General features: G+C 37.5%; 1 protein-coding gene across 35 annotated transcripts in view; it reads left to right on the forward strand.

Annotated features, from left to right (window-relative positions):
• The window catches only part of Pcdh15 (protocadherin 15), a 1,553,555-nt gene that overhangs the window by 1,067,382 nt on the left and 458,295 nt on the right, over nt 1–27,878 (forward strand). For 33 of the 35 annotated variants that reach the window (XR_001779427.2, XR_001779431.2, XR_001779430.2 and 30 more), the window contains 2 exons: nt 6,791–6,951; nt 21,616–21,771. Coding sequence is in view for 18 of the 35 variants with exons in the window: in XM_017313785.2 (XP_017169274.1) it covers nt 6,791–6,951; nt 21,616–21,771 (317 nt within the window). In the remaining 17 variants the exon portion in view is untranslated. The remainder of the gene's footprint in view (nt 1–6,790; nt 6,952–21,615; nt 21,772–27,878) is intronic. The other 2 variants (XR_003948585.1, XR_003948584.1) reach the window with 1 other exon arrangement.

The raw sequence follows: 27,878 nt of genomic DNA on the forward strand, positions 1-27,878 counted from the left end.
TTTTCTTCATATACATTTCAGAGTAATTGTGGCTTCATAGAATGAATTGGGTAGAGTACCTTCTGTTTCTATTTTGTGGAATAGTCTGAGGAGAGTTAGAATTAGTTCTTCTTTGAAGGTATCCTGAAAGTTCCCTATACACTTTCCCCACTCTGCTCCCCTACCCACCTACTCCCACGTTTTGGCCCTGGTGTTCCCCTGTCTGTACTGGGGCATATAAAGTTTGCAAGACCAAGGGACCTCTCTTCCCAGTGAAGGCCAACTAGACCATCTTCTCCTACATATGCAGCTAGAGACACGAGTTCTGGGGGTACTGGTTACTTCATATTGTTGTTCCACCTATAGGTTGCAGACCCCTTCAGCTCCTTGGGTGCTTTCTTTAGCTTCTCCATTGGGGGGCCCTGTGTTCCATCCACTGTCATGACTGTGAGCATCCGCTTCTGTATTTGCCAGGCACTGGCATAGCCTCACAGGAGACAGCTATTGATCAGGGTCCCTTCAGCAAAATCTTGCTGGCATATGCAATAGTGGCTGAGTTTGGTGGCTGATTATGGGATGGATCCCCGGGTGGGGTAGTCTCTGGATAGTCCATCCTTTCGTTTGAGCTCTAAACTTTGTCTCTGTAACTCCTTCCATGGGTATTTTGTTCCCTATTCTAAGGAGGAATGAAGTATCCACACGTTGGTCTTCCTTCTAATTGATTTTCTTCTGTTTTGCAAATTGTATCTTGGGTGTTCTAAGTTTCTGGGATAATATCCACTTAACATTAAGTGCATATTTAATGACTTCTTTTGTGATTGGGTTAACTCACTAAGGATGATATCCTCCAGATACATCCATTTGCCCAAGAATTTCATAAGTACATTGTTTTTAATAGCTGAGTTGTACTCCATTGTGTAAATGTACCACATTTTCTGTATCCATTCTTCTGTTGAGGGACATCTGGGTTCTTTCCAGCTTCTGGCTATTATAAATAAGGCTGCTATGAACATAGTGAAGCATGTGTCCTTGTTATATGTTGGAGCATCTTTTGGATATGTGCCCAGGAGTGGTATAACTGGGTCCTCAGATTGTACTATGTCCAATTTTCTGAGGAAACACCAGACTGATTTCCAGAGTGGTTGTACCAGCTTGCAATCCCACCAACAATGGAGGAGTGTTCCTCTTTCTCCACAACCTATGCATTTTCTGCTGTCATCTGAGTTTTAGATCTTAGCCATTCTGATTGGTGTGAGGTGGAATCTCAGGGTTGTTTTGATTTGCATTTCCTTGATGATTAAGGATTTTGAACATGTCTTTAGGTGCTTCTTGGCCATCCAGTAGTTCTCTGTTGAGAATTCTCTGTTTATCGCTGTACCTCATTTTTTAATAGGGTTATTTGATTCTCTGGAGATTATGTTGGTCTTTAGCAGTCTGGTCGTCCCTGATGTTGGTTGGCTTGGTAGTCCCTAATAACAACAGGCCTCTGGGACTACAGGTTGAGCTGGTAGTCCCTGATGACAGAGTGCCTCTGAAATTGCAGATAGAACTGGTTGTCCCAGATGGCAACAGGCCTCCAGAGATACAGGCAGATTTGGTAGCCCCTGATGTTAGCAGGCCTCTGGGATTGCAAGTAGAGCTGCCTGTCCCAGGTAGCAGCAGGCATCCAGGGATGTGGGCAGACTTGGTGGTCCCAGATGGCTGCAGGCCTCTGAGAGTGCAGGTAGAGGTATGGAGCCAGAGTTGGAGTGCAGAAGGGACAGAGCAGAACTCACAGATGCTATGCTCGCCAGGAGGCTAAGCAGACAGGAGACTGGGGCATGGGTATTTCACCTGACTGTCCCAGACAGCAGCAGATCTCCAGGGATCCAAGCAGAGATATGGCCCAGGAAATGGAGTACAGATCTTGGATTAGAGGTAGAAGCATGGATCGGAAGATAGAATGCAGAGGGGACAGGTTATGTGTAGGTCTTAGTTTAGTAAAATACTCTAGTGAAGAGTAAAAGTATTCTAAAAAAGACAACATAGAAATTTATTGAACACATTTTTCCTGTCATCAAACACAATTTGAAATTTGATGAGAGAACTCACAAACATTTGAGGTAAGGTAGTGGTCACTCTGTGTTAACCACATATCTGGGGATTGGTTGCCAGCTAGTGGGACAGAAGTGGAAGAAAACAGACCACTAAAGACATCAGTCATTTATATTATTTTGTACTCTAAGCATTCCCTCCTGCCCTGTAACTTCCAATTCAGACCTTTTTAGTCTGTCTCAAGTCTTGACATGCTATGATACTTAAGTTTAGCCTTTGCTTTAAGACATGAACAGGAACATGGTTTGTCAGACTTCTGTGACAATTATCCTGCTTTTACTTCCAAATAGAGTTAGTAACATAAAAATAACCAAAGCCCTTATCCTTGAGGCACTCTTTTGACAGAAACTGAGCTCTGTTCTTGACAAGACTTACTTCTTGAGAGAACAGGTATAGAACAGAAGGAGGTTGGTATAGTGAAGATGTTGTATTGGTTTATAAGTTGCCATCCAGAGGATTTATGTTTTGATACACTCTGAGTGTGTGTTTTCAAGTTACAAAGAAATTTAGCTATGTATACACAGCCTATGTAACAGAAAATGAAAATTTCTTGAGCTTTACCTTCGTGTAGGTAGAGTTCACATGGATGATCCTATAATACCTACTGCTGGTAACATGCTACTATCTACCTCACCTGAGAATAGAGAAGAGTCATATTCCAAGTTATATCTGAACTTCATGTGACGACACCCACCTGCAATCCCAAAATGGAGAAAACTGACATAAGTAAATTATGAATTTGCAGCCAGTCTAGGGTAAATAGTAGCATGCTGTCCAAAAAAGTAAAAATATAGAGTAATAGCAAGAAAAAAGTTATTTATTCACTAAAAGTTTTCAAGTTCTAAATTTAACTTATATTAGTTTTTTTTTTTTTGAGGTATCCACAACAGTATAAACCAGTACATATTAGTGGGGCAGCTTAGGGTGTTTAGAAGGAAGTGCATAGTAGATAATATATATAACACAGAGCAGAACAAGTGCAGGACTATGGGGAGGAACAGTGAAAACTCAGAGGCATTTAAAGGGCTCTATAGAAACCTAAAGCAACAGAATCATCCTAAACTATAGACAGAATTGAAAATAATCTAAATAGAATCCCTGAGTTATAACGGTAGAAAAAATCACAAGTGAACATCTCTTGTCACCAAATGATGCCTCCTGTTCTGAAATGAGTTATTTCTATTGAGTTCTTGGTCAAAGGTGCTTCATCAGAGTCTCTAGCCACCCAAGCTACTGCCAAGCCCCTTGGTTTCTCTCCACAAACAGATGGTGAGTCCCTGTTGCTTAAAACAAAACCCCCGTGATTCATTGAACAGGGAGAAGGTAAGCTGGTGTCTACCTAGAGCCTCCACCCCTATAGACTAGTGCTCATTGTACAGGAAGGTACTCTTCATGCTACCATAGGAGAGAGGTAAGCACTGACCCAGCTACAAACCCATTTTTCTACAATGGAGATCTGCCTGCAAGATAGGGAGGTACAACATCGGCACAAAGCCCGTGGTACTAACCAACCAATATCTTATTGTATTTAATTCCCATGCTATGAAATGGAGAACATACCAAATATCTCTCAGGTAGCCATGAACCTGAGACTAGATAGGCCAGGGGCCTAGAGAAAAAACAAACACTATAGTTTTGCTAATGTAGGATAGCAATGAAATGACTCTTGATAAAAGTCTCCTATATTCACCCAGCCATCATCAGATAAGCTTCTTCCTGCAGTAGATGGGAATAAATACAGAGCTCCCTTAGCTGGACAGTGTGCACAGAGTGCTAAACCTTGGACACTCCATCCAAAATAAGATGTCTCTATCAAAGCACTCCCCTCAGGGCTCAGTGAACCCTGCAGAAGAGGAGAAGGAAAGAGTATAAGAGCCAGAGAAGATGACGAACACTAAGGAAATCAGACCTAGATACAGCAGAACTGATGCACATGTGAACTCGTATGGACTGTGCGGCTTGCACATAGCCTGCATGGTTCTGAGTCTGATGGGATTATAGCAATGAAATGGGACTTGGAGACAAACTAACCCACCCCTAACCTAGAAACTATCCCCAAATGATAACCACTCACAAAAAATTAGTCTTCTTCACTGGGGTCTCACTGAATACAAAACACTTTTAAAAGCAGGTCCCATGACCAGTAGTAGTAGATGACCAACACAATGAGCTCAATGCCATTTTTGAAACTTCTTTGTTTTATAATGCTTTGAAAGGGCATTATTACGATTATTATTATTATTATTATTTACCTTACAGATCACTGGAAAAATATACATATACATATATACATATATACATATATATATGTATATATATATATATATATATATATTTCCAATTTGTGTTTCCATGGGGTTCCTGTGTGTGTGAACATGCATATATCTTTGTTTATATGTGGGGTATTTTTTTTGTGCTTTCTGTTTGGCTTTTTTTCTTTTCATTGTATTAATTCTGTTAAAGTTTGTTTTTGTTTTATTTAGTTTCATTTTTCTTTTCAGATGCCTGCTTGTTTTCTAAGGAGAGAGAATGAAAAGTTGTGAGTTTGAATGAGATGAAAAATGGGGAGGGTCTGGGTAGAGTTGGGGAGTGGGAAAACCGTATTCATAATATATTATATGAAAAAAACCTATTTTCAATAAAAGAAAAAATATCACTATGTATACAAAAAGGTTGATGAAGCAACAACAAGAACAACAACAACAAAATCATGGCCCAGCCCTGATACAGCAAGAATAAAGACAAATATAAAAATATGCAATTCTGTTCTCAAGATTTTTTTTCTCATAAATTCATTGTCTGTTAGCAAACACTCTATCCTTTAAAGCATGGTTGAAAACATTTAACTTCTGAGAAAAAAATGGATTTAGAAAACAATTAAATATATCTATTTAAAGACAAAAGATGCTCCACACATACTTTTCCAAGCAGGAGCACACACTACAGTACTCAAGGCTGAAAGACAGGGCTGGCTACCATTCTCTTTGCTGACATCACTACAACCTTAACTAGGGGAGAGCTTCTATTGGGGTTATTTCCATTCTTGCCAGTGTGCTGATACAAAAACACAATTGTGCTTCAGAGATAAACATATGGTTTAGGGATAGAATTTCCTGTCTGGTGATTTTCATCATTCTACAGAAGACAGAAAAAGAAGATATTATCTAGAATTCAGGAGCGTGTGAAGAATATGAGCACTAATATAAAAGGTTTGCTTCTAAAGAAAAATAGTTCCTTTCAGAATGTCCTAGGCAGTTAGAACATATCAATAGGGTATTGTTAGGAAAATATTGTAAATCCTACCTTAACATTATTAAGGTACAGGGGGAATCAAATAATGATGCAATCTTATTTTTTTGTAACAGTATAATGGTACAAGATTTAGGCCAATTTCCTGCCTTACCAAAATATGATAGATAAATTTGACATTTTATTTTTTAAGCCTAGTCTCATATTTGTGAATTTTCTATGATCTGTTACCTATCTTTTTTTTTATCTGCTTCCTGTTTTAAGGCAGGAAGTTATCTAAATATTTCCATTTTCTTATATTGTTTAGAAGAGCTCAGTTTTGTCTCGATGGCCATGTTTCCTCTATACACTGTTTATGCAGAATGATGTAGCAGAAAGCGACTACTCTAAGCCACGATCCCCCCTTGACTGACAGGACGAGAGTTTCTCCACGATCCCCCCTTGACTGACAGGACGAGAGTTTCTCCACGATCCCCCCTTGACTGACAGGAAGAGAGTTTCTCTGTGGAGAAAAATAAGTTTGAGTTGCACCACTGCTGTTGACTTGCAACTTGCAAAACACATGGAATCTTTTGCAGAGAAGAAATGTTAGAGACATGCTCTCTTTTTCATATTTGCTCAAAAACTACTAGGAGGAGGAAGATAAAGAGGAAGAAGAGGAGGGTGAGGAGACAGGAAGAGAGACTAGGAGGAATGGACGGAGGGAAGGAGGAAAGGAGGAAGGGAGAGAGACCGATGGAGCAAGAGTGAGAGCAAGAGAGAGAGCGTTAAAGAGAGAGTGAGAGAGTGAGAGAGCAAGAACAAGAGAGTGAGAGCGAGAAAGAGAGAGAGAGAGAGAGACGCAAGGAAGCATTGAAATGTAAAATCTGAATAGTCAGTCCAGTTGAGTGCCATGTCTTAGAGATGAGCAGCTACTGCTGAGTGTCTCCGTGGTTGCATTAAGATTTGTCTTTTATGAATTTATTCTGACATGCGAGAACAGGATGCACTTCTCGCAGTGGGGAATCTTGCTGCCTCTTTACTTAAACTCCTTCCCTCCTCTCTTTCATTTTCAAGATCTTTCTTTTCATATCAGAAGCCTCACTGAGTAGATTTGGTATCCTGTACTACTGTTACAGTTGTTTCCTTAGTTCAGGATAAAAAATTCAATAATAAATCCTGAGAGAAGTGATGGATAGAAGGTGAGAGAGATTCAGTGATGCTAAAGAGAAACAGGGTGGTGTTTTTCAAGTGTCCAAATCTCTGCTCTCTAGCCCGCATCTTCCCAGAATACTACTGGCAAATAGCGCAACAAAGATAGATATTTGTGGCTTTGGTGGACAAGAAAAATACTCGTTGATGCTCAGTACAATATTGAATGTGATCTGACTTGGCAAATGTTTGATCCAGCTGAGTTTAAGAGAATAAGCCTTGCTAAAGAATGCATTTGATTAATGCATGGTTACAAATAGCTGTGTTTGGTTTGCAGGTACAATTCTGGTGGATAACATGTTGATTAAGGGGACTGCCGGAGGACCAGACCCCACCATAGAGCTCTCTTTAAAGGACAACGTGGACTACTGGGTGTTGCTGGACCCCGTTAAACAGATGCTTTTCCTGAACAGTACCGGAAGAGTTCTGGATAGAGACGTCAGTAGCTTTATTTTTCTCTGACCCTGTGCCTTAGTTGCAGTATAATTTAAATGTCTACATGTATTATCTATATGATATTAAAATTTACCCATATAATTAGATTTGATTTACTTGACATAGCAACAAAAGAAAATATAACCCTTGGAATAAGTTGGCAAAAGGAAGGAGGAGTCTGAGTCTGAGGTGATCAATTTGATACTCTGGAATTTTGTCCCAGTGCTGAGCAAATAAATAGACTACAAAGAATAAAGGAGTGGTGTCTTTGGGGCAAGTAGGACCATCACACAGAACCCCATTATTTTCCCACAATGTGAAATTGAAGGTGCTATTTGGTTTTTGGCTGTGGGGTCAATAGAGGTTGGTGTGTGCCCTCTCATTTAGCTGCTAGCACACTTAGACTAGGAAGGAGGGAGGCTGATAAAAAGCAAAGGTGAGCCAGACTCCTGACAACATCCTTGACGGTCATCATGTGGCAGAGCCATTTGCTACACAACAGCTAAGTTGCCAAAGTTGTTCAGTATATCACTTCTGAAAAGGGTGACAAAATATTGAAAAGACCCATGTCCCACCTTTCTTGGGGACTAAGAAGGGAGGGGCATGCAAAAAAGTGTTCTCACCTCAGAGTACATTATCCAAGCCTTCCAGGCTACAAAGCTAAAGCAGAGTTAATGGGTATTGCTGTGTAGCTTCATGACCCAACTCCCATTAGGATACTGCATGTATGACCCTTTCATCTTGTGTGGATCCCACAGGCTCTGTAATAGCTTTGATTGTCTTTCACTCAGTTCACTATTTGCTTTATGATATTTGGCTCTTAGGCTCTTGGGAATTACCTCGTCATCTCTCTCTCTCTCTCTCTCTCTCTCTCTCTCTCTCTCTCTCTCTCTCTCTGTCATTTACCTTACATCCTGATCACTGTCCCCACTTCCGGTCCTCCTTCAAAAGGTCCCTCCCCTGTCCCTTTCCTCCCACTTCAAGAGAGTGAAGCTCCCTACCCCAGGTGTCCTCCCACCCAAGCACATGAAGTCTCTGCAGGGCTCGGTGCTTGTTCTCCCACTAACGGCCAGCCAAGACAACCAAGTTAGAACAGAGTCCACTGACAGGAAACAGCTTTAGAGATAGCTCACTGCTCCAGTTGTTCAGGACCCACATGAAGACTATGGCTGCACATCAGCTACATATGTGTGAGAGAGGGTGCTAGGTCCAGTCCATGTATGCTCTTTGGTTGGTAGTTCAGTCTTTGAGAGCTCCCACGGGTCCAGGTTAGTTGACTCTGTTGGGCAATTTAAAAAATGGGGTACAGAGCTAAACAGAATTCTCAACGGAGGAATCTTGACCATCAGAGAAACACTTAAAGAAATGATTATAAATTCATTAGTTACCAAGGAAATGCAAATCAAAACAACTCTGAGATTCCATCTTATAACTATCAGAATGGCTAAGATCAAAAGCTCAACAGATAACACATGCTGGTGAGGATATGGAGAAGGGGAACACTCCTCCATTGCTGGTGGGAGCGCAAACTAGTACAACCACTTTGGAAATTAACTTGGTATTTTCTCAGAAAACTGGGAATAGTTCTACCTCAAGATCCAGCTATACTACTCCTGGTCATATTCCCAAAAGATGCCCTACTATACCACAGGGACACTTGCTCAACTATATTCATAGCAGCTTTATTCGTAATAGCCAGAAACTAGAAACAACCTAGTCCCACTACTGAAGAATGGATAAAGAAAATATGGTGCATCTATACAATGGAAAATTATTAAGCTCTTAAAACAAAGATATCATGAAGTTTATAGTGAAAGTCTTTTAATCTACAGACTTACCACACAGCCATCATCTGGAGTCATCCACAAATCACTACTGCTGGGCACTTAGTGAAATAATTCAGGGCTTCAGTTCTACTCTACTCCTAGCTGTATAGTGACACACATCCCTATGGAATTTTCAAACATCTTTAGTGTGATTTTTCTCTCTCTCATTCCTCATCCCCAGTTAAACTCCTTCCCCTTTGCCTTCCTTTCTGCCTTCATAGCCCTTGCTTCCTACTATACGCCCGCTCCCTAAGAACCTTCTCCTCTCTCCCCAGAGCTCCCATTCTGCTTTCCTGGCTTCTGAGATAACTTCGTGTCATAGATGCACATCTAAGGATTCATGTCTACCATCCACATGTAAGAGATGACATGCAGCCTTTGTCTTCCCCGGTCTAGTTAACACTTTGCTGTTTATTATTTTCCAGTTTTATCCATTTACCTTCAAATTTCATGTTTTTACTTTTACATTTTTACAGTTTAATAAAATTTGATTGTGTATATGTTTTATTATTAGTTATTTTATTTATTTACATTTCAAATGCCGAGTTTCCACAAAACCCTCTATCCCCTCACCCTCACCCCTGCCTCTGTAAGGGTGCTCCCCCACCTGTCCACCCACACCTCAGAGCCCTAGCATTTCCATACACTGGTCTTCTTCAAGCATCCAAAGGACCAATGGCCTCTCCTCCCATTGATGCCCGACAAGGCCATCCTCTGCTACATATCCAGCTGGAGCCATGGGTTCCCCCATGTATACTCTCTGGTTTGTGGTTTAGTCCCTGAGAGCTTTTGGGGGTCTGGTTTGTTGATAATAATGTTCTTCCTATGGGGTTGCAAACCCCTTCAGCTTCTTCAGTCCTTGCCCTAACTTCTCCATTGGTGTCTCCATGCTCAATCCAATGATTGCCTGCATGCATCAGCATCTGTATTTGTCAGGCTCTGGCAGAGCCTCTCAGGGGACAGCTATAATAGGTTCCTGTCAGCAAGTGCTTCCTGGCATTAGCAATAGTGTCTGGGTTTAGTGTCTGCAGATGGAATAGATCCCTAGGTGTGGCAGACTCTGGATAGCCTTTCCTTCAGTTTCTGCTCCACTCTTTGTCTCTGCATTTCCTTTTGACAGGAGGAATTCTGGATTATTAGCCAAAATTACACAACAAAGGGGAGATAGAATCTGTGCATACTGTATCCAGTGGATAGGCACGACCCCCAGTTGAGGAATGTGGCTACTCACATCAAAAATATTGATTGTGTATATGTACCACAGTTTCATTATCCATTCATCAGTCAAAGGCATCTGTATTTTTATTTTCTAGTTATTTGAATAGAATAGTTTGTCTGTACTAGGATGTTGAGTCCTTTATAAATATGCTAAGAATGGGACATACCATAAATCTATCTTTAGGTTATTAAAAACCCTCATACTGACTTCTGTTTGTAATCCAACCATCAGTGAATAAGGACTCTCCTTTCCCTGTACTCTCATAAGCAATTTTTTATCAGTTCCTTTGTTATTCAAAGACAGTTTGAGTATTATAACATGGAATATTAATTGTATGCACTTTTCTAATTGCTAGAGATGTCATCAATATCATTCAGATATTCCTCAATAATTTTTACTTCTTTTTAAAATTACCTTTTGAGATCTATAGCACATTTTTTTTTTAATTGGGCAATTTGTTCTCTCACCTCTTCCTCCTTGTCGTTGTCGTCGCCGCCTTCTTCTTCTTCTTCTTCTTCTTCTTCTTCTTCTTCTTCTTCTTCTTCTTCTTCTTCTTCTTCTTCCTCCTCCTCCTCCTCCTCCTCCTCCTCCTCCTCCTCCTCCTCCTCCTCCTCCTCCTCCTCCTCTTCTCCTCCTCCTCCTTCTTTCTTCTTCTTTCTCCTCCTCTTCCTTCTCGTCCCCTTATTCTTCTCTTCCTCCTCCTAGTTCTTTATAGATATTAATCTTGAATAGGTGACTCCTATGGTCTTCCTCTTCACTTGCTTAATTTTTATTTTTCTCATTTGTCATATTTTGGTCTTATTCCTAAAAAAAAAAAAAAAGAAGTCCTATTCAGAAAGTCCTTTTATATTCCTATGCTTTCTTGGGTACCACATATGTTTTCTTTCAGAAGTTTTAGCATTTCAAGTTTCACATTGAAGTCTTTGATCTCTTCGGAGGGGATTTTTTTCTTTTTTTGTTGTTGTTGGTGTGTGTGTGTGTGTGTGTGTGTGTGTGTGTTTGGAGGGGATTTTTATGTAGGCAATAAATATACATCTAATTCTATCCTTCTTCAAGTGGACATCCAGTTTGTCCAGCATAATTTGTTGAAGATGCTGTCTTTCCTACAGTGTGTGTTGCTGGCAACTTTGTCAAATATAACATGGCCATTGTGAAAGGAACTCATGTATTGGTCATCCATTTTTCTTCCTTTGTTTTACTTTGCTGTGTTGTGATAGCATCATTAAGTACTTACTGTTATAACATTGTAATATCGCTTGTAATCTGGTATGAAAACCTCTCCAGCATTATTCTTTGTCCAGGTTTGCTTTGGCTTTGGTTCTCCTGGGCCTCTTGTTCTTCCATATGCATTCTAATATATATATATATATATATATATATATATATATATATATATATACACACATATATATACACATACACACATACATATACATATATGTATATATACATATACATATATATGTACATATATATTTCATTGAAGAATGTTGTGTGTGTTAATGTGAATTGCATTGAATCTTTACATTTTTTCAGTAGGAAGATCATTTTTACAACATTCTATCAATCCATGAGCATCCACCGTCTTTGTACATCTTCGTGTATCTTCCTCAATCTCTGGTTTCAAAGGCTTAAGCTTTTTATTGTGTAGGCACTTCACCTTGTTGGTTAGGTTTATAAATAGGTATATTTTGAAGCTATGGGAAGTGGAGGTGTCACTAGGGTCATTGTTTCTCAGATTGTTATTGATGTATAGAAAGGCTACTGATTTCTGTAGGTTGGTGTTTGTCTTGCTACTTCACTATAATTCTTGATTTTCTGTCCAGATTGTGTGGTAGAGTTTTTGGGGTCTCATGGAAGATATTATATCATATATAAGTAGGATGAGATAATTGAGGTTTAACAAGGACTCACCCATGTACAGGTGTAGCTACATTCTGGGATGGGAGGGTGGATAGGTGGCAAGGACTGAGGTTCAGTTGTCAGAACAGGCAAGAAAGCAAATAGCTATGGCTCCTACATAGGTCTGATGTTGCAGTATGGGGTGAAGGTCATGGGTTAGACTACCAAGTGGGCTATTCTTTATTTTTAATTTTATTTTTTACTTATTCACTATACATCCTACTCACTGCTCACCTCCAGGTTACCCCCTATGACAATGTTTCCCCCATACTCCTCCCCTTCTCTTCTGAGTGGGTGGGACCCTGCCTGGGTATCCCTCCCACCCTGGTACTTCAACTCTCTGCGAAGCTAGGTGCTTTCTCTCTCATGGAGGCCACATAAGGCAGCCCTGCTAGAAAAACATATCCCACATAAAGGGAACAGCTTTTAGGATAGTATCCATTCCAGTTGTTCGGGAACCACAGGAAGACCAAGCTGAACACCTGCTACATATGTGTGGGAGACTTAGGTCCAGTACATGTATGTTCTTTGGTTGGTGGTTCAGACTCTTGACTTCCCTAATGGTCTTCCTGTTGAATTCCTATCCCCTTTGGGGTTCAAAAACCTTCCTCCTATTTTTCTATAATAGTTTTTTAAGCTCCATCTACTGTGTGGCTTTCTGACTCCTTGATCTGTCTGAGTTAGTTGCTGGGTGGACCCTCTCAGGTCTGCAAGCATGACAGAGTATCATTAATATTGTCAGAGATTGTTACTTGTCCATGGTATGGGTCTCAAGTTGGACCAGTTATCTGTTGACTATTCCCTCAGTCTCTGCTTCATTCCCAGTACCTGCATTTCTTGTAGACAGGATACATTTGGGACTGAAAATATTATGGGTAAGTCAGTGTCTCTATTGCTCCAAGTAGCTCTTCTTAACAATACTTCTTGTGAACAATTTCTACTAATAAATGTGGAGCAAGGTTTGAGTGCTTGCTTATCACATCCAGATTTTATTTATTATGATGCTTCCCAGCATATGTATATAAACATGCAGATAGATGTATACATTTTATAATATATTAAATTCTACTTAACTTAGTATGTATCTCTATTCAAAAAGTAAATATTGACAAAACACACATTATTATTAAGGAGCTTATTATTGTGAACAAAAACCAAACTCTACTTTCTTGTTAAACATGGATTATTTGCCAGAAATATAATTCTGGGGGTTGAAGCCAAATAATTTGGCTCATTCCTTTTATGAATAGAGTGAGCCATAATAAACAATGTGAATGTTTTTGTAGATCCACACAGAGCTGATAATTGTGTTTGAGCCTACAAACAGCTGCCAAGCTCCATGCTATGATCATTGACTCTGCATTCATTCAGTATATTAAAAAAAAATGAAACAAAACAAAATGCTACAAAAACGTTTTAGTATACATGATTCTCTTGTATCTGAGACATAGCCTGATACTTTCCTAAGACTAAAAAAAAAAAATTGAATGTTTTGGCCAATAAGCTTTAAAATGACTTCAGATAAATATAAGGAGATGATTTAGGTGAAATGTTAATAATATTTGCAGAAGAAGCCTACTTGGTCGTAGCCTCAGAGGTCTTGTGTATCTGCCTCTGTATTTCTTCATCTTTGCCCCTGTGGTCCTGCCTGTCTTTCTTTGTCAATCCACTACCCTCGTCCCCACAGATCAGACTCTTGAGCATTTATATATTTAGATGCTCCATTTCTGTCTTTCATGGTGGTGGTTTAGCTTTTTGATATTCATGCCTCCCGGCTCTATAGTAAAAGTTTTCCTTGTGTATTTGTGAAGACTTTAAGCATATACATTTGTGAATTCTAACATGATATTTCAACACACACATAGGATTTATAACATCAAATCCATATAATAAGCTATGGTTGATTTTCCATCTCCTATCATTAGGATGTGTGGAGCCTTTGAGCCATACTCTTCTGTTATCTAGAAAATGGGCAATAGCTTGTTGTGTAATATCACACACATACACATGTGCACACACACACACACTCTCTCTCTCTCTCACACACTAACTCTTAGGAAGAAAGTGTGTTATGCTTCTTCTGTCTGTTTATACTTGTATACCTTTACTCAAACCTCCTATTGTCTGCTTCCCCTTTACCCTTCCTATCAGTTGCTAATCACTATCCTAAATTCCAACTTTCTGTATCTAGAATATATGAATACATATCTGAGTGAATACCAGTACTTCTCTTCCTGTACCTAACTTTATTTCATTTACCATAAAGTCTTTAAAGTCCTTCGATTTCACTATGTGATAAAATAACAGTTCCTTTTATATTTAAGGAATTTTCTACTGTGCCTATGTACCACATTTTCTCTATCCATTGTTGTGTGCCTGGCACTCAGGTTGATTCCACATCGAAGTACAGGGTGTATTTTAGAGGCAAGCATTGACATGTAGAATTCCCTTTGCTATATTGATGCCATTTTCCTTTGATATATACTCAGTAGTGGGATAGCTGTATTTTGTGGTAGATCTAGTCTCTTGGGTGCTCCATACACTTGCCACAATGCTTGGGTAAATTTGCATTCCAAACAAAAGTGTACAAGTAGTCCCTCTTCAAGTCTCAACACTCCTTGCTAACTTTTGTATTCTTTTATAAAACTAGACAGTCTAGCTGAGGTGAGACAATGGATGTTTTAGTGTGGCTTTGACTTGCATTTCCTTGACAACTAAAATAGTAAAATTCAACCCTTCTTCATAACTTTTTTTGGGGGGACATTTAAACTTTTCCTTCTGAGATGTATCTAGTCGTAGTTTTTGCACATTTCTGGATAAGTTCTTTGAACTTGTTTTCATACTGAATCTGAACCTTCTAAATTCTTTATATATTCTGGCCTTTGAATACTTACCAATCTCTCCCATTTTATTAATGTAAGACAACTTATAACACTTTGTTGGTTATGTCCTCAGCTATCGAGAGGCTTCTTCATAGTTTGTCTCAGATGCATGTCTTCAAGCATTTGATTCATTTCTATTCATTTGATTCATTTTCATAAACTTGAGAGAAAGTTCAAGTTTCTATCTTTTAAAATGAATATCCAGTTCATAAATTAACTGCTTTTATTTTTTCAAATCGTTAAAATAAATACAAACTAAATAATTATTTGTCTGAATGAACTCTAACAAAGAAGTGTAGTGAGGACATTTTAATGGACTTCTCCAATTAGAGTTGCATTTCAAGCAGGTAATAATGACATTTTTTTTTCTAGAGAAAGAAATCCAAGCCAAGTTTTCTGCCCTTTGCTTTTTGAGGCTATAAATAAACTATTGTTTGTATAACCATGGTTGTATAGGGGGGAAAAAGCAAATTTAATGTAAATAACAACATTTCAAAATTAAAAATTTTAAGTAGGCTAATTATTTTAATAAAAACTCATAAGAAAATATACAAATTACCAGGCTCCATATATTTGAATTTGATTAGAAAATATTTGTAAAAGAGTTAATATGAACACTTTGGCAATTTTTAAATATTGCTTTGGCTATCAGTTTTTCCCCCTATTTGTTTATGTTCAGTATAGTTATCTGAATTGACTCCTAAACAAAGTCATAAAAATCAATTGTATATATTAAGAAACTCAAGGATCTTTGAAAGGCCAAATTATGATCTCATGGGACAAGTATCACTTAATCACTGTGAGGTGTGGAATGAGTACCTGTTATTATGGAATCAATAAATTAAATAGAACAGGCTGGATCTGTTTCAATAGTATAATATGGATCTAAACTCATTGCAAAGATTAGAAGCCCTTGGCCAGGGAAAGCAATGACCTAAGAAAACCTAACACCTTCAATTTTGAACTTTATTACTGCTCAAAGGGTTTTATCCATTCTACCCAGGCACTCTTCATTGGCCAGGTCTGATGAGTGGCCTCGTCTCCCATCCACATCTACACATGCGTCCATCAGCATCCCTTTCTGTCACTCTTCCCTTCTCTCATTTGGAACCCATGACAATCTCAATGTTCACCCAACCTTCATCTTAAATAGACTCTAAAATTGATTGGAAGTCTTTTAAATTCTTTTTTTTGGGGGGGTGGTATTTCTTTTTTTAATTTAATTTTATTTGTAATTCATTTTTTACACTCCATATTCCATTCCCTGCCCCTCCTCATCCACCCCCTGACTGCTCTACATCCCACACTTCCTCCCTACCCCACCCCATCTCCAAGTGGATGCCCCCACCCTCCACACCACCTTACCTCTAAACTCCTTGGAGTCTCCAGTCTCTTGAGGGTCAGGGGCATCTTCTCTGAATGAACACAGACCTAGAAATCCTCTACTGTATGTGTGTTGAGGGCCTCAGATCAGCTGGTAGATGCTGTCTGTTTGGTAGTCTAGTGTTTGAGAGATCTCAGGGGTCCAGATTAATTGAGACTGCTGGTCCTCCTACAGAATTGCCCTTCTCCTCAACTTCTTTAGCCTTCCCTAATTCAACAACAGAGGTCAGCTGCTGTCCATTGGTTAGGTGCAAATAACTGCATCTGACTCTTAGGGTTGCTTGTAGGGCAGTCATGATAGATCCCTTTTTATGAGCGTTCCATAGCCTCAGTGATAGTGTCAGGCCTGAGAACATCCCCTTGAGCTGGATCCCACTTTGGGCCTGTCACTGGACCTTCTTTTCCTCAGGCTCCTCTCCATTTCCATCCCTATAATTCTTTCAGAAAGAAACAATTATGGGTCAGAAGTGTGACTGTGGGATGACAACCCCATCCCTCACTTGATGTCCTGTCTTTCTGCTGGAGGTGGGTTCTATAAGTTCCCTCTCCCTGCTGTCATTTCATCTCAGGTCCCTCCCTATGAGTCCTGGGAGTCTTCCACCTCCCAGGTCTCTGATGCATTCTGGGGAGTCCCCCCCCCCACCTCCTATTTCCTGAGGTTGCCTGTTTGTGTTTTTTTCTGCTGGCTCTCAGGGTTTCAGTCCTTTCCCCTCATCCAATACCAGATCAGGTTCCCCTCTACCCCACACTGCCCCCCCACACCCCATCCACTTTCCCTCCCAAGTCCCTCCCTCCCTCCCCACTTGTGATTGCAATCACAAGAGAATTAAGGAAATCTTTTAAATTCTTTGGAATTTTTATGGTTTTGTGCTCTGTATCTTGATCACACACACACACACACACACACACACACACACACACACACACACTGAGCTGCTACCTCCTACTCCTAAATTCTAGGTTCTCTCCCACCCCATCTCCACCCAGAATTCATTTTTTCTTTTTTATCATAGTACCATATTTGTGCTGCTAGGGGTGAATTCCCACAACACAGCAAGGACCATATCAATAAATGCTGCTTATGCATAAATTTGCTTCCTAATGTTGATACTGGTGTGTAATTATACATTCTACACTCCATAGTCTTAACTAGTCTGTTTTATGTTCATTGTGATTATTTAATATAAATTTAACAGAACTTTTCTTAGTATCTAAGGGTTAGGTCATGTTAACTTTACCTATCTGGAACTTAACATATAACAAATAGTATTAAAAACTATAAAATATATCTAAATTCATCTAAGTTTATACCTAATTCTGTTTTCAAATTGGCATTTTGTTTTTTATGTAGCTCCTATAATTACATCATTATTTATAAAGATTAATTTTTGAAGGAGTAGACAACTCTGGACAGTCATTACCTCTATGTTTTCATTTGCATATCAACCTAAGGGCTAGAACTACAGAGCCCAGTGGTAGACAGTTTGTCTACCATATGCTTGGGCGTGAGTCCAAGCCTTGAGAATGTGAAATAGATATTCCTAGAACATACTTTCACCTTTTCTAATTTTTTTGCATAAAACAACAATAATTTTTCATTATATGGAGATAGTAAGCAAATCCCAAGACAGAGGGAAGGAGACATGGCAAAACCATTCATGCCTGTACAAATTTGACACACTTTTATATACGCTATGAAAAAATAAGATCAAATCTTAAAGGTTTACAAAAATTAGTCCCATTTTAATAATGAAACTTCCAAATTATTAATATTTAAGTAATCAGCTTCTAAAAATATTACATTTCCCTTCTATCATAGAGGAGTGTTAGAATCTGCAGTGTGCACATCACTGCCTTGTTTACATACATTTCCTTCTCGTGTTATATCCTAGGTGGCTCATTTTCCATCTTTCTCTTCTACTACAGTGTTCCCATGTGCTTTGAAAGGTTTCTTCTTCACCTCATGCTTCCAATATTACCTTTGAGAGCTAAACTTCATAAACCAGTGATTCATATCATTGCACGAACATGCAGTCTTGACTTTGGCATAGTACATTAAATATTCATTTTTGAAATTCTAGGGATATATAAATGTGATTATTTTAAACATATACCCCACACATTTTATGTATAGGGTGTTTCCTTGTTTCATAAATAGAACACATGAATAGAATTCAAAATGGAAGAAAGATTATCAAAGAACTGCCATGACTGACTTTCGCCTGTAGCTGTGCAAGCTCAACCAAAATCTCCCCCACACTTCCATCATTACAGAGTCATAAACCTCCCCAGCACTTCCATAAGCATTGCAGAGTCCCTAAAGTCTGACTAATCGACTCAGTAAGACTATGTGTGATGTATTTATGACTTCCCTGTACAGGAGAATAGGATTTATTTCAATACGAAATTACACTGTGCCTTCAATATTTGCCACAGGGACCTCTTTACTTCACTGTAATCCACAGTGGTTGGAATTTATTGCCACCTAAGTTCATCCCAGCCACTAAGCAGTGCACACACAGGGAGCCAGAGCTGAGAATGACAGCAGTTCCAGGTGACCTGTTCATATCTAATTTACAGGTACTTAGCTGGAAGAAGGGGACCCTCATACACTGCATTTAACTCCCTTTGAAAGTCTGTGACCTTTTTGTGCCAACCGTACAGTCCCATGTAAAGTAGCAAATGAAGATGATGGAATTTATAAGTCTCTCTTGAAATATTTAGAAGAAAAATAACTTCAGATGAATATAACTTACCTGATTGTTTTCCAAAAGTTGTGCCAGAAATAGCAGTAGGTATACTTATTCTGGTTTTACTTTACAATTAAAACACAGTCTTTTTTTTTTTTTTTGACTAGGCTATTAGGGCAATTACTTTGAAACTTGTAGTAAAGGCACAGGGGATCACTTACTTTAAATTCTGTGAATTTTCTGCAATTCAGTCCTTTAAAACAGTCCTTTATCTGAAACTTGAAACTTGCAGGTGGCTTTGCTAGCAGACTACTCTGTAGCATTCGGAGATGTTTTATTAAAGAGGCCCTCTTACAAAATGGTTTACATTGGCAATTTGTTTGTCTTTTATAACTTCTGAAAGTTATCAAATATTCTCAAAGTGCACTACCTCTATTTTCTATTCACTTGTAAAATATCTGCTATCTTAAGTTCCTTTGCTTCTGGTATTAGCGATGGTTATAGGGTTTACCCATTAATGTTCCACCCTCCGATTTTATTGTTGGCATGTAAGTGTATCTTCTACCTGTCTTTCATCAGTATGTGCTCATATAAATGTCTGTAGTCATTTGTAGTATTTAGGTGATTTTTTTTCTAAACAAATTAGGGGTGGGGCTTAAGTGTATTATTTCAAAACTGCAGTATTATTTATTGTTAATTATTAAGATGGTTTTGTCCTTAGTCATGGTATTTGTTATATGTTCCTGTGACTTGTGTGTGTATGTGTGTGTGTGTGTGTGTGTCTGTGTCTGTGTGTGAATGGAGGGGTGTTACTTGGAATTTCTATAAACATAACTTCACTGTCTTCATCGATGTCAGACATTAAAGCACAGAATGATGTCACAGCTCATGTAAAGATCTTCATCTATATTATTTTTGTTTTCATCAGGTTTTTAAAAATCATTTTGTTTACCTTTCAAATAATATTCCCCTTCCAGGACAACCATCCAAACCCCAGACACATCACATCCCCCTTCTCCCCTTTGCCTCTATGAGGGTGCTCCTCCACCCACTCACCCACTCCTGCTTCATCTCTGTTGCATAGCCTTCACCTATATTTTGAGGAGGCCACCACTTACCAATTCTGTTACCTTTGATTTTGTTGCACACAGAAGTGCCTTCTGATTGTGTAACCCTTTGCTGTGGTTTAAACATATTTACTGCAGCACATGTCTCATCTCCAGGTGTGGCATGCAGTCTGGGATTCATTTTCCTCTCCCTCAGGCCCAGGGTTGTTTGCCCTGTCATCTGTATTGATTGTAAATATTAAGTGGAGTGGCTTGTCTTATAATCCCAAATTATTAGTTTATATTATAGAGAGCCCATTTATTTCATAATTTATGGATAGATTTGGTTTATTAATCTTGTTTGATACATATGTGCTTGTATTATGAAGCAAATGTAGGGTTTTGATTAGTGTACATTGGTGATGATCTGCCTAGGTCATTGTCAGACACATAACACATAATCAGTAGTAGAGAGGAGGCAGACCAGGGAAACCAACACTGTTGATGGGCAGGGAAACATGGTCCAGGGATCTTTGGCACATGGTGAATGGATGAGTAATGAATAGCTGTTTATTTTATAAATGTACCTCCAAAACATGGAAAAAATAATGCTGTACTTATAAAAAATGGACCTCTACTACATGACAAAGGACAATGCCGAATGCATCATAATTACATTAAAAACTGGTGAAGGTGATGGCAATTCACTGTTTTGTGAATGGAAGATAGTTCACATCCTGTAAGTGTTAAGTGTTTGTTGAAAGTTCCCAGTAGTAGGTAGTCCTGTATGATGACTGAATTACTATCACATTACTATTGTTGGGTCCCCACTGTCAGAGTTAGGCAGGTAAGCATTGGAGGTGTTTTAAACTTTCCCTTAGTCATCCAGGCAGTATTTCTGGAAGCAGAGTGAGAAATGAGTGGTTTCTCTGACGACATTCACTCACGTGACCTAAATACACATCAGGTGTTATGTAGAGGGATGTGACTAGATATTGAAAAGCACCCTGTTAGAAGGGTCCTCCAGTCTCTTCAAAACAAACATATGAAGCATAGAATATATGAAGTTGTGGATGATAAGTAAAAAATACGAATAGTGGAACTTGGAAAAATGGGGCAGAGTGGAGGCAGGATACTTATGATGAGAAAGCCCTCTGTGAGTTATTCTGAAAAAACAATATTTAGAGAAAATAGGTAAGCCTGATAGTGATAAAAATGGTGCACATAAAAGAGACGGGCAATGTGTATGTATATATGTGGGCAGTTTGAATGTGGTTGGCTTATGAGTCAAGTTTTTCTTTTGCTCATGTTAATTTTATTATTAAGGGACATGCTATTTTCACAAAAGTAAGTGAACACAGAATTATAAAGTTTCTCACCTCTCAGAAGTTTAATGTGACTTTGTTTTCAAAAAATAAATTTAAGATCATTGTTTCTTAGGATTTTATAAAGAAAGACTTTTTTTTTTTTTTTGGTTCAAGCAAATCTTAGCATGGGTTCTGTGTCTATGCACAAGCAAAATCTTATGATTATAATATCACTTGAAGCCTTATAGGTTTAGATGTGGAATTCAACGATGAAACCATCAGGATCATCTCCTCTTACTTTTAAACCAGGCCATATCTTGCTTTTTGGCTTATCATAGAGAAGAAGTGGTCAAACTAATAGTGAAACAGTTAAGTGTGTTGGTGTCTAAAACGATGTCATTTCTTCCCGCAGCCACCAATGAACATACACTCCATTGTGGTGCAAGTCCAGTGTGTCAACAAGAAGGTTGGCACAGTTATCTATCATGAAGTACGCATCGTGGTGCGAGATCGGAATGACAACTCCCCCACATTCAAGCATGAAAGCTACTATGCCACCGTGAATGAGGTCTGTGATCCTGCGCTGATATGTGTGTTCAGCTTGTATTATAAACCTGTATGATTCCATTATAGTAATGACGAATGTGCCTAGAGGTAAAAGAACATAAAATAAGAGCTAATAGTTTTTTAAAATGCATTCTATAACTCATAATAGAATTACAGACGTTCAGGCCACTATAGTAAAATGCAAAGGACTGGTTTTTATTATAATATATTTTGAGAGAATTCAAGGCATGCTACTGACATTTATGTTTATTGAAAAGTATTGGGCAAAATGTCTTCGGATTTATGAAATGATTTCACTAGATCCTAGAAGAAATTATTTTTGTGAGATATTATTTATAATTACTGACTAATGTTTATATATATATACATACATACACACACATTATATATATACCTATATATACCTATGCACACACACACATATATATATATATATATATATATCATATATAGGTATTTCAAGACATTCTGATTCCATAGTCCAGAGAGCTAACTATGGCTTCAAACTCCAAACTCATGATAATTCTTCTGCCTGATCTCTAGCGTCAAATTACAACAATGAGCCAAGTACTAGCCCGTTAAATTTTAAAATTCAATTCTATGGTATCTAGAGACTTCAAACAGAAACAATACTATATCCTCTTTATTTTATTTTACTTGTATTACCAATTCTTATATGAAAATAATGTTGAAGTTTTGAAAATATCTTAAAAGTGATATTATTACTTTTATTGAAAATTCATTTTAATTGTCTTTTTTCCCCTTTAATCAATGTCCCTCTGATGATTTCTAATGGTTCCTCTATTAATTTGTTGTTAGACACTAAATCAGAAAACATTTGCAAAGTAACAATAATATCACTTTCAATGCATAATATAAACACAAAATATTAAGTTGCTATAAAAATCCACTCAATATATGAGATTATTCACTCCTATTTTTCTCTTTAAAATACAAAAATACTTTATAGAAAGCCATCAGTATGTTTTGAAAATAAACACAAAATTCAGGCTTTCAGCTCAGCAATCTCTAAAATCAATCAAAATGATCTGTTTGCGAAAACCTTCTATTTGTAAACATTGGGTAAAATTAAATAAAGAAGGTGGGTTGTCTGAGATAATACCGCTGTCAAATATTGGAAGATTAAAAGCACAGCATGTCAGTCAGTGGCTCTTTCTGTCTCTGAGTCCTTCCATTGGACTCTGCAGTAATCACAGAGGCTGACTAGTTCCCAGGCCTCTAGCTTGAAGTCCATTTAAAGCGTTTCCTTTTTATATCTGAAGTACAACATTTGAATTAGAGTTCACCCTGTTCGATTGTGCACTTGATTAATAGAAACTGATAGGCAAATTATCTTAGGCAAAGATCTAGCTTAGGCAAAAATCGGCTTTTAGTTCACATCAGTTTTCTTCCTGCTCTGTCTATAGTTCATCTTTCTTACTGAAACATAAAATGATCTTAATTTGGTTTTTAAAGCATTCCATATTTCCTGATTATTTTCTCTCTCTCCTCCTATCCTTTCGCTGTCTTGTTGAAGAATAATCGTTCTCAGGTACCATTTCCCTCATGTCAGTCTGCTGCTCAACAGCTACATCATTCCCTATTACCATCAAGGGAAAGTGGATCTTCAAAGCCTGCCCAGTCTCACCATTTGTCAATGCTCTGCTCATTCCCTGTCTCCGCTAATGGTGCCGCACCTTGTTCGAGTTGATTTTCCTGGTGTCCCACGGGCATCCAGTGGGCTTGTCTTCGGTCCTATGAGCTCTTCTTGACTGATGTCTAAAGTTTAGCTCAGGACTTACTCTCCTATTGTGTTGAACATCCCAGTGTCCTCTACAAAGATGCTCAGTGCTTTGCATGTGACAGACAGCTGAGACAAATTGACCCACTGACTCCGTATTTGGTTTTAGAGAGTATATACTTTATGATCACATCCATTTGTTTTGATTTTCAACATGCTAACTCTGATTAATATTTGTGTTTTTAAAAAGGAGAGATTTGACTATACCTGCCAATAATATCAAGAAAAAAAGATTCTGCTACTATCATCTTTCATTTATTTGGGTAGTTCCGTGATGATAGTTCTTGTTTCAATGACTCAAAATTGCATATGTAAACATATGTGACTGTTTGTATCTATATATGTATGTACATGTGTGTGAATTTATGTGCATATATTATACATGCAAACATACATGTATGTGTGTATGTGTGTATATATATATATATATATATATATATATATGTATGTGTGTGTGTGTGTGTGTGTGTGTGTGTGTGTGTTTACATGTGTGTACATATGGACACAACATGCCATCTACAATAGTACCTTTAAAATTAAAAGAAATTTTTTTTATCTCTGTGCAAATTTAGAAGATCCAAGATATTTTTTTGCTATTTTCTTATTTTTAGTACGAGGTGGAAACACTTAAAATCTACATGTAAAAATGTCATTCAGGATTGAAAAAATTGTTGGTATAATATTGTTTGACACTGCAATAAAATGCAAGACAGGTATAAAGTCACAATTACAGATTTGTAAAGAAAACTTTTCATCCTCAGGCCCTGGTTAGTTCTTTGTTCCCTCAGGGAGAGAAGAGGGAAACTTGAGCAGTATCTAAAGTGGCAGAAAATGGCTGAGAAACAGAGTTTACACCTAACCCCAAACCCCTACTTCCATTCCTCCTTCACTGGTAGACTGGTATAAGCATGCTATTGTGTATCTGAATTAGAAATAAACATCACGGCTTATACTTATGGTATCATTAAACATTATCATGATCATAATCAGCATACTTATACATAGGTTGAATTCTAGGAGCTAATATTCTTTGGAAGAATGTTTTTCTAGCAATATGTCAAAAATTCACCAAAACATTGCTATTACTTTTATTTAAACTCTAAGTGATGACTATGACAGAGGTTATAATCTTTCTTGAAAAGTAAAACACAAGATAGTTTAAGGATTTTTATCTCCCTGGGTAATTGTCAGCTCAACTAGTTTTGGACAAATATTTCATTAATTATATTGGCTGGTTTGAAAAATAATTTGTAGAGTAAAATCACAGTTCATTCTTAAGCTAGTTTGGAAGATAAGTCTTTATCAACAATAATGTCTTCAAATATATATTTCCATGCCTTAATATTTTATATACCTTCTACCTCCCACAATGTATTTACATACATCCCATCCCCCAAAATCCTTTTGAAATAACAAACAGCAAATAAGTAAATACATAAAAGTGCATGCAATATTTTGGTAATTTATTTTTAAAAAGATAAATTTCACCCAGCACTAAGATTTATGCTGCAAGTTTATAAAAGCCAGAGGAACAGGGTGTCTGCTGTGAGACTGCATATCTTAGAAATGTTAGGGAATCTGTACCCATGGAATCTCAATAGCAAGGATATCTCAACTCTACCTGAGGAGAGATAATATCAATTGATGTGCTAACACAGAAAGGGAGAGTTCATTGGGCCCCAGCCCACAAGAAAGAACTACAGGCAACTAAGGAATGTTACAAAGGTGAGAGAGCATTCTGCTCCATGGATGAGACCCTGACTGGTTATCCAACACCACATGGTCAGCTCTTAAATCATATACATACAACTTACATTCTATGGACTGAGCAGATTATATTTATATATTTAGGATACAATAAGTAAAGAAAAAGAGACCAGATGCCATAGATTTGAGAGATAGTGGGGAATGAAAGGGTTAATCAGAAAGGTTGGAGGGAGGGTAAAGAAAAGGGGCAACAATGTGTATGTGTGTGTATATGTGTGTGTATCAAAACAAACAAACAAATAAGGACAGTAGTCACCAAAAATATTCTAAAATCAACTCAAGCGTTGTGAGATAACAAAATGAAAAACTCATACTTAAGTCTTTGGAAGCCAGAAACATAAGGATGGTAGATCAATGTAACTATGTAATGTTTAATGTTCCTAATTATGTGGAATAAATTAGAGCATCCCCAAAAGTATAGTTCTCACACTTTTATGCAAACTATTGTAGCTGGGGAATAAAACCTGTGACTAGTAAATAATAACAATATACAATTCACACTCAAGCAGAAAGTCTCTCTTACAGCTGCAAACAGGAGAAACTGAACTTACAACTATTTCTATTATAAGACAGGAGTTTAGAAAATATAAGTTCCATGCTCAAACCAAAAGCAGACCTTTCTGTCTAACATCCTGACATCTGAAACAACAACTTATCCTACAGGGAAACTGAGAACAAATTCAGTGATAGGAACATTGTAAAGAATGTGCACTTAAAATAAGGATTGTTTTACTCTGCATTCCAGTAGCCACTGCTCACTAAGTATTTTCATGCTAGCATTGTGATCAAAACCAGCACGAATAGCTAATGTGTGTGGCCTACAGAACACTTGATTTGTAGAAATGAAAATAAAATTCTCTTCTCACTCATAAGTCTCTAATTATTCTTTTCCTGTGCATTTGAAAGATAACACTTAAAAACTCCAGGGGGTTATATTCCACCATCTAAGTAGTTTATTGTCTACTTCAGGATGTTTCTATGCTGTTGTCTTAGCATCCTTGCTATCATCTTGTGCACTGTGTGAGTCTTTAGGGATGGTGATGAATTACCTTTCTGCCCAGCTATACAAATACGAGAATCCCCTGTTCCTAATGAGATATGCTAGTAAATAAAAATAAGTAAAATGAATATTTATATGTGAATAAATCTATCAACTGAATAAAACATTTATTTTCATGAATATGTATATAAACACATACACACACACACACACACACACACACACACACACACACATATATATATATATATATATATATATATATATATATATATATATATATATATCCATCCTAGGGAATATATATGAAATACATAGAGAAATACTATAGTTATAAACCTAGCAAACACAGAAAAGTACTGACAAAAACTGGAGCCTTTGTTGCTTACTGTGTAAATGAAATAACAAATCATGTATATTTTTATATAATTGATTATTCATATTATTTAAACAAATAATCATTTCTTAGGCAAGAAAAAGGAAAAAAAACCAAAATAGCATGTCAAAATGTACACACTTTACAAGTATGTGAATTTATATCAATATGTATCAATAATTTCATTGAAATAAAAAGACAAAATGAACAAATTGAGAGACATAATTTCAGCCTATGTTTAAATATTAAGCCAAATCAAGGTAGTTGAAAGGAAATAGAATAGAAAATATGGATTATGAAAACTTGAATTTAAAAGGATGGAAGAAGACATGCCATATAAATAGCCATCACACACTGGAGAGATGGCTCATTGTATAAGAGCACTGGCTGCTCTTCCGGAAGACCCCAGTTAGAGTCTCAGCAGCTACATAACACTTCCAGATATAACTACAGTTCTTAAAGATATGATACCCTCTTCTGGCCTCTGTAGGCACAGGAAACACATGGTACACAGATACACATGCAGCTAAATGCTCACATACATGGAAACACACAAAAACACACAATGTTTTTAATAGTGACATATAATAGTACCATATAATAGACAGAAGTCTATTATACATGTCCAAATGTAAGACAAAATGGTCTTAAAAGGAGTTATAAATGAGTATTCAAAATATTTATAATGGTAAATATTTGAGTGATATAAATTTATACATATAAATAAAAACCAAATTTGTGTGTATACATATAAATACAACTTCATGATAAAGTAAGTTGGCAGAATAAAATCAGAAATATAAAAATCTGTCATCATAGATAGAAATTAAAACTCTGAGGTAACTGGAAAGAAAGTCTCCCCAAAGACGCAGACCCTGAACCCTGAACCCTGAACCCTGAACCCTGAACCCTGAACCCTGACCTGGCATAAGGAACCTTGCAGGTATTATTTATCATATTCAACTCAATTGGAGGGAACATCCTTGTTATCCTGGTGCCTACTATAACCAACATGTCTCCTTAAAAGATGTGCTCTCCAAACTGGCCATTGTGTCACAAACTCTCAATATATTAAAAGATAAAATCTTACAATGTACTTTCACCCAATGAAATAAAACTGGTAATTGAAAATAGAATGTTGGAAAATGGAAAACACAGACATTT

This window comes from Mus musculus, chromosome 10 (genome assembly GCF_000001635.26).
Source record: "Mus musculus strain C57BL/6J chromosome 10, GRCm38.p6 C57BL/6J".
Classification (NCBI taxonomy): Eukaryota; Metazoa; Chordata; class Mammalia; order Rodentia; family Muridae; genus Mus; species Mus musculus.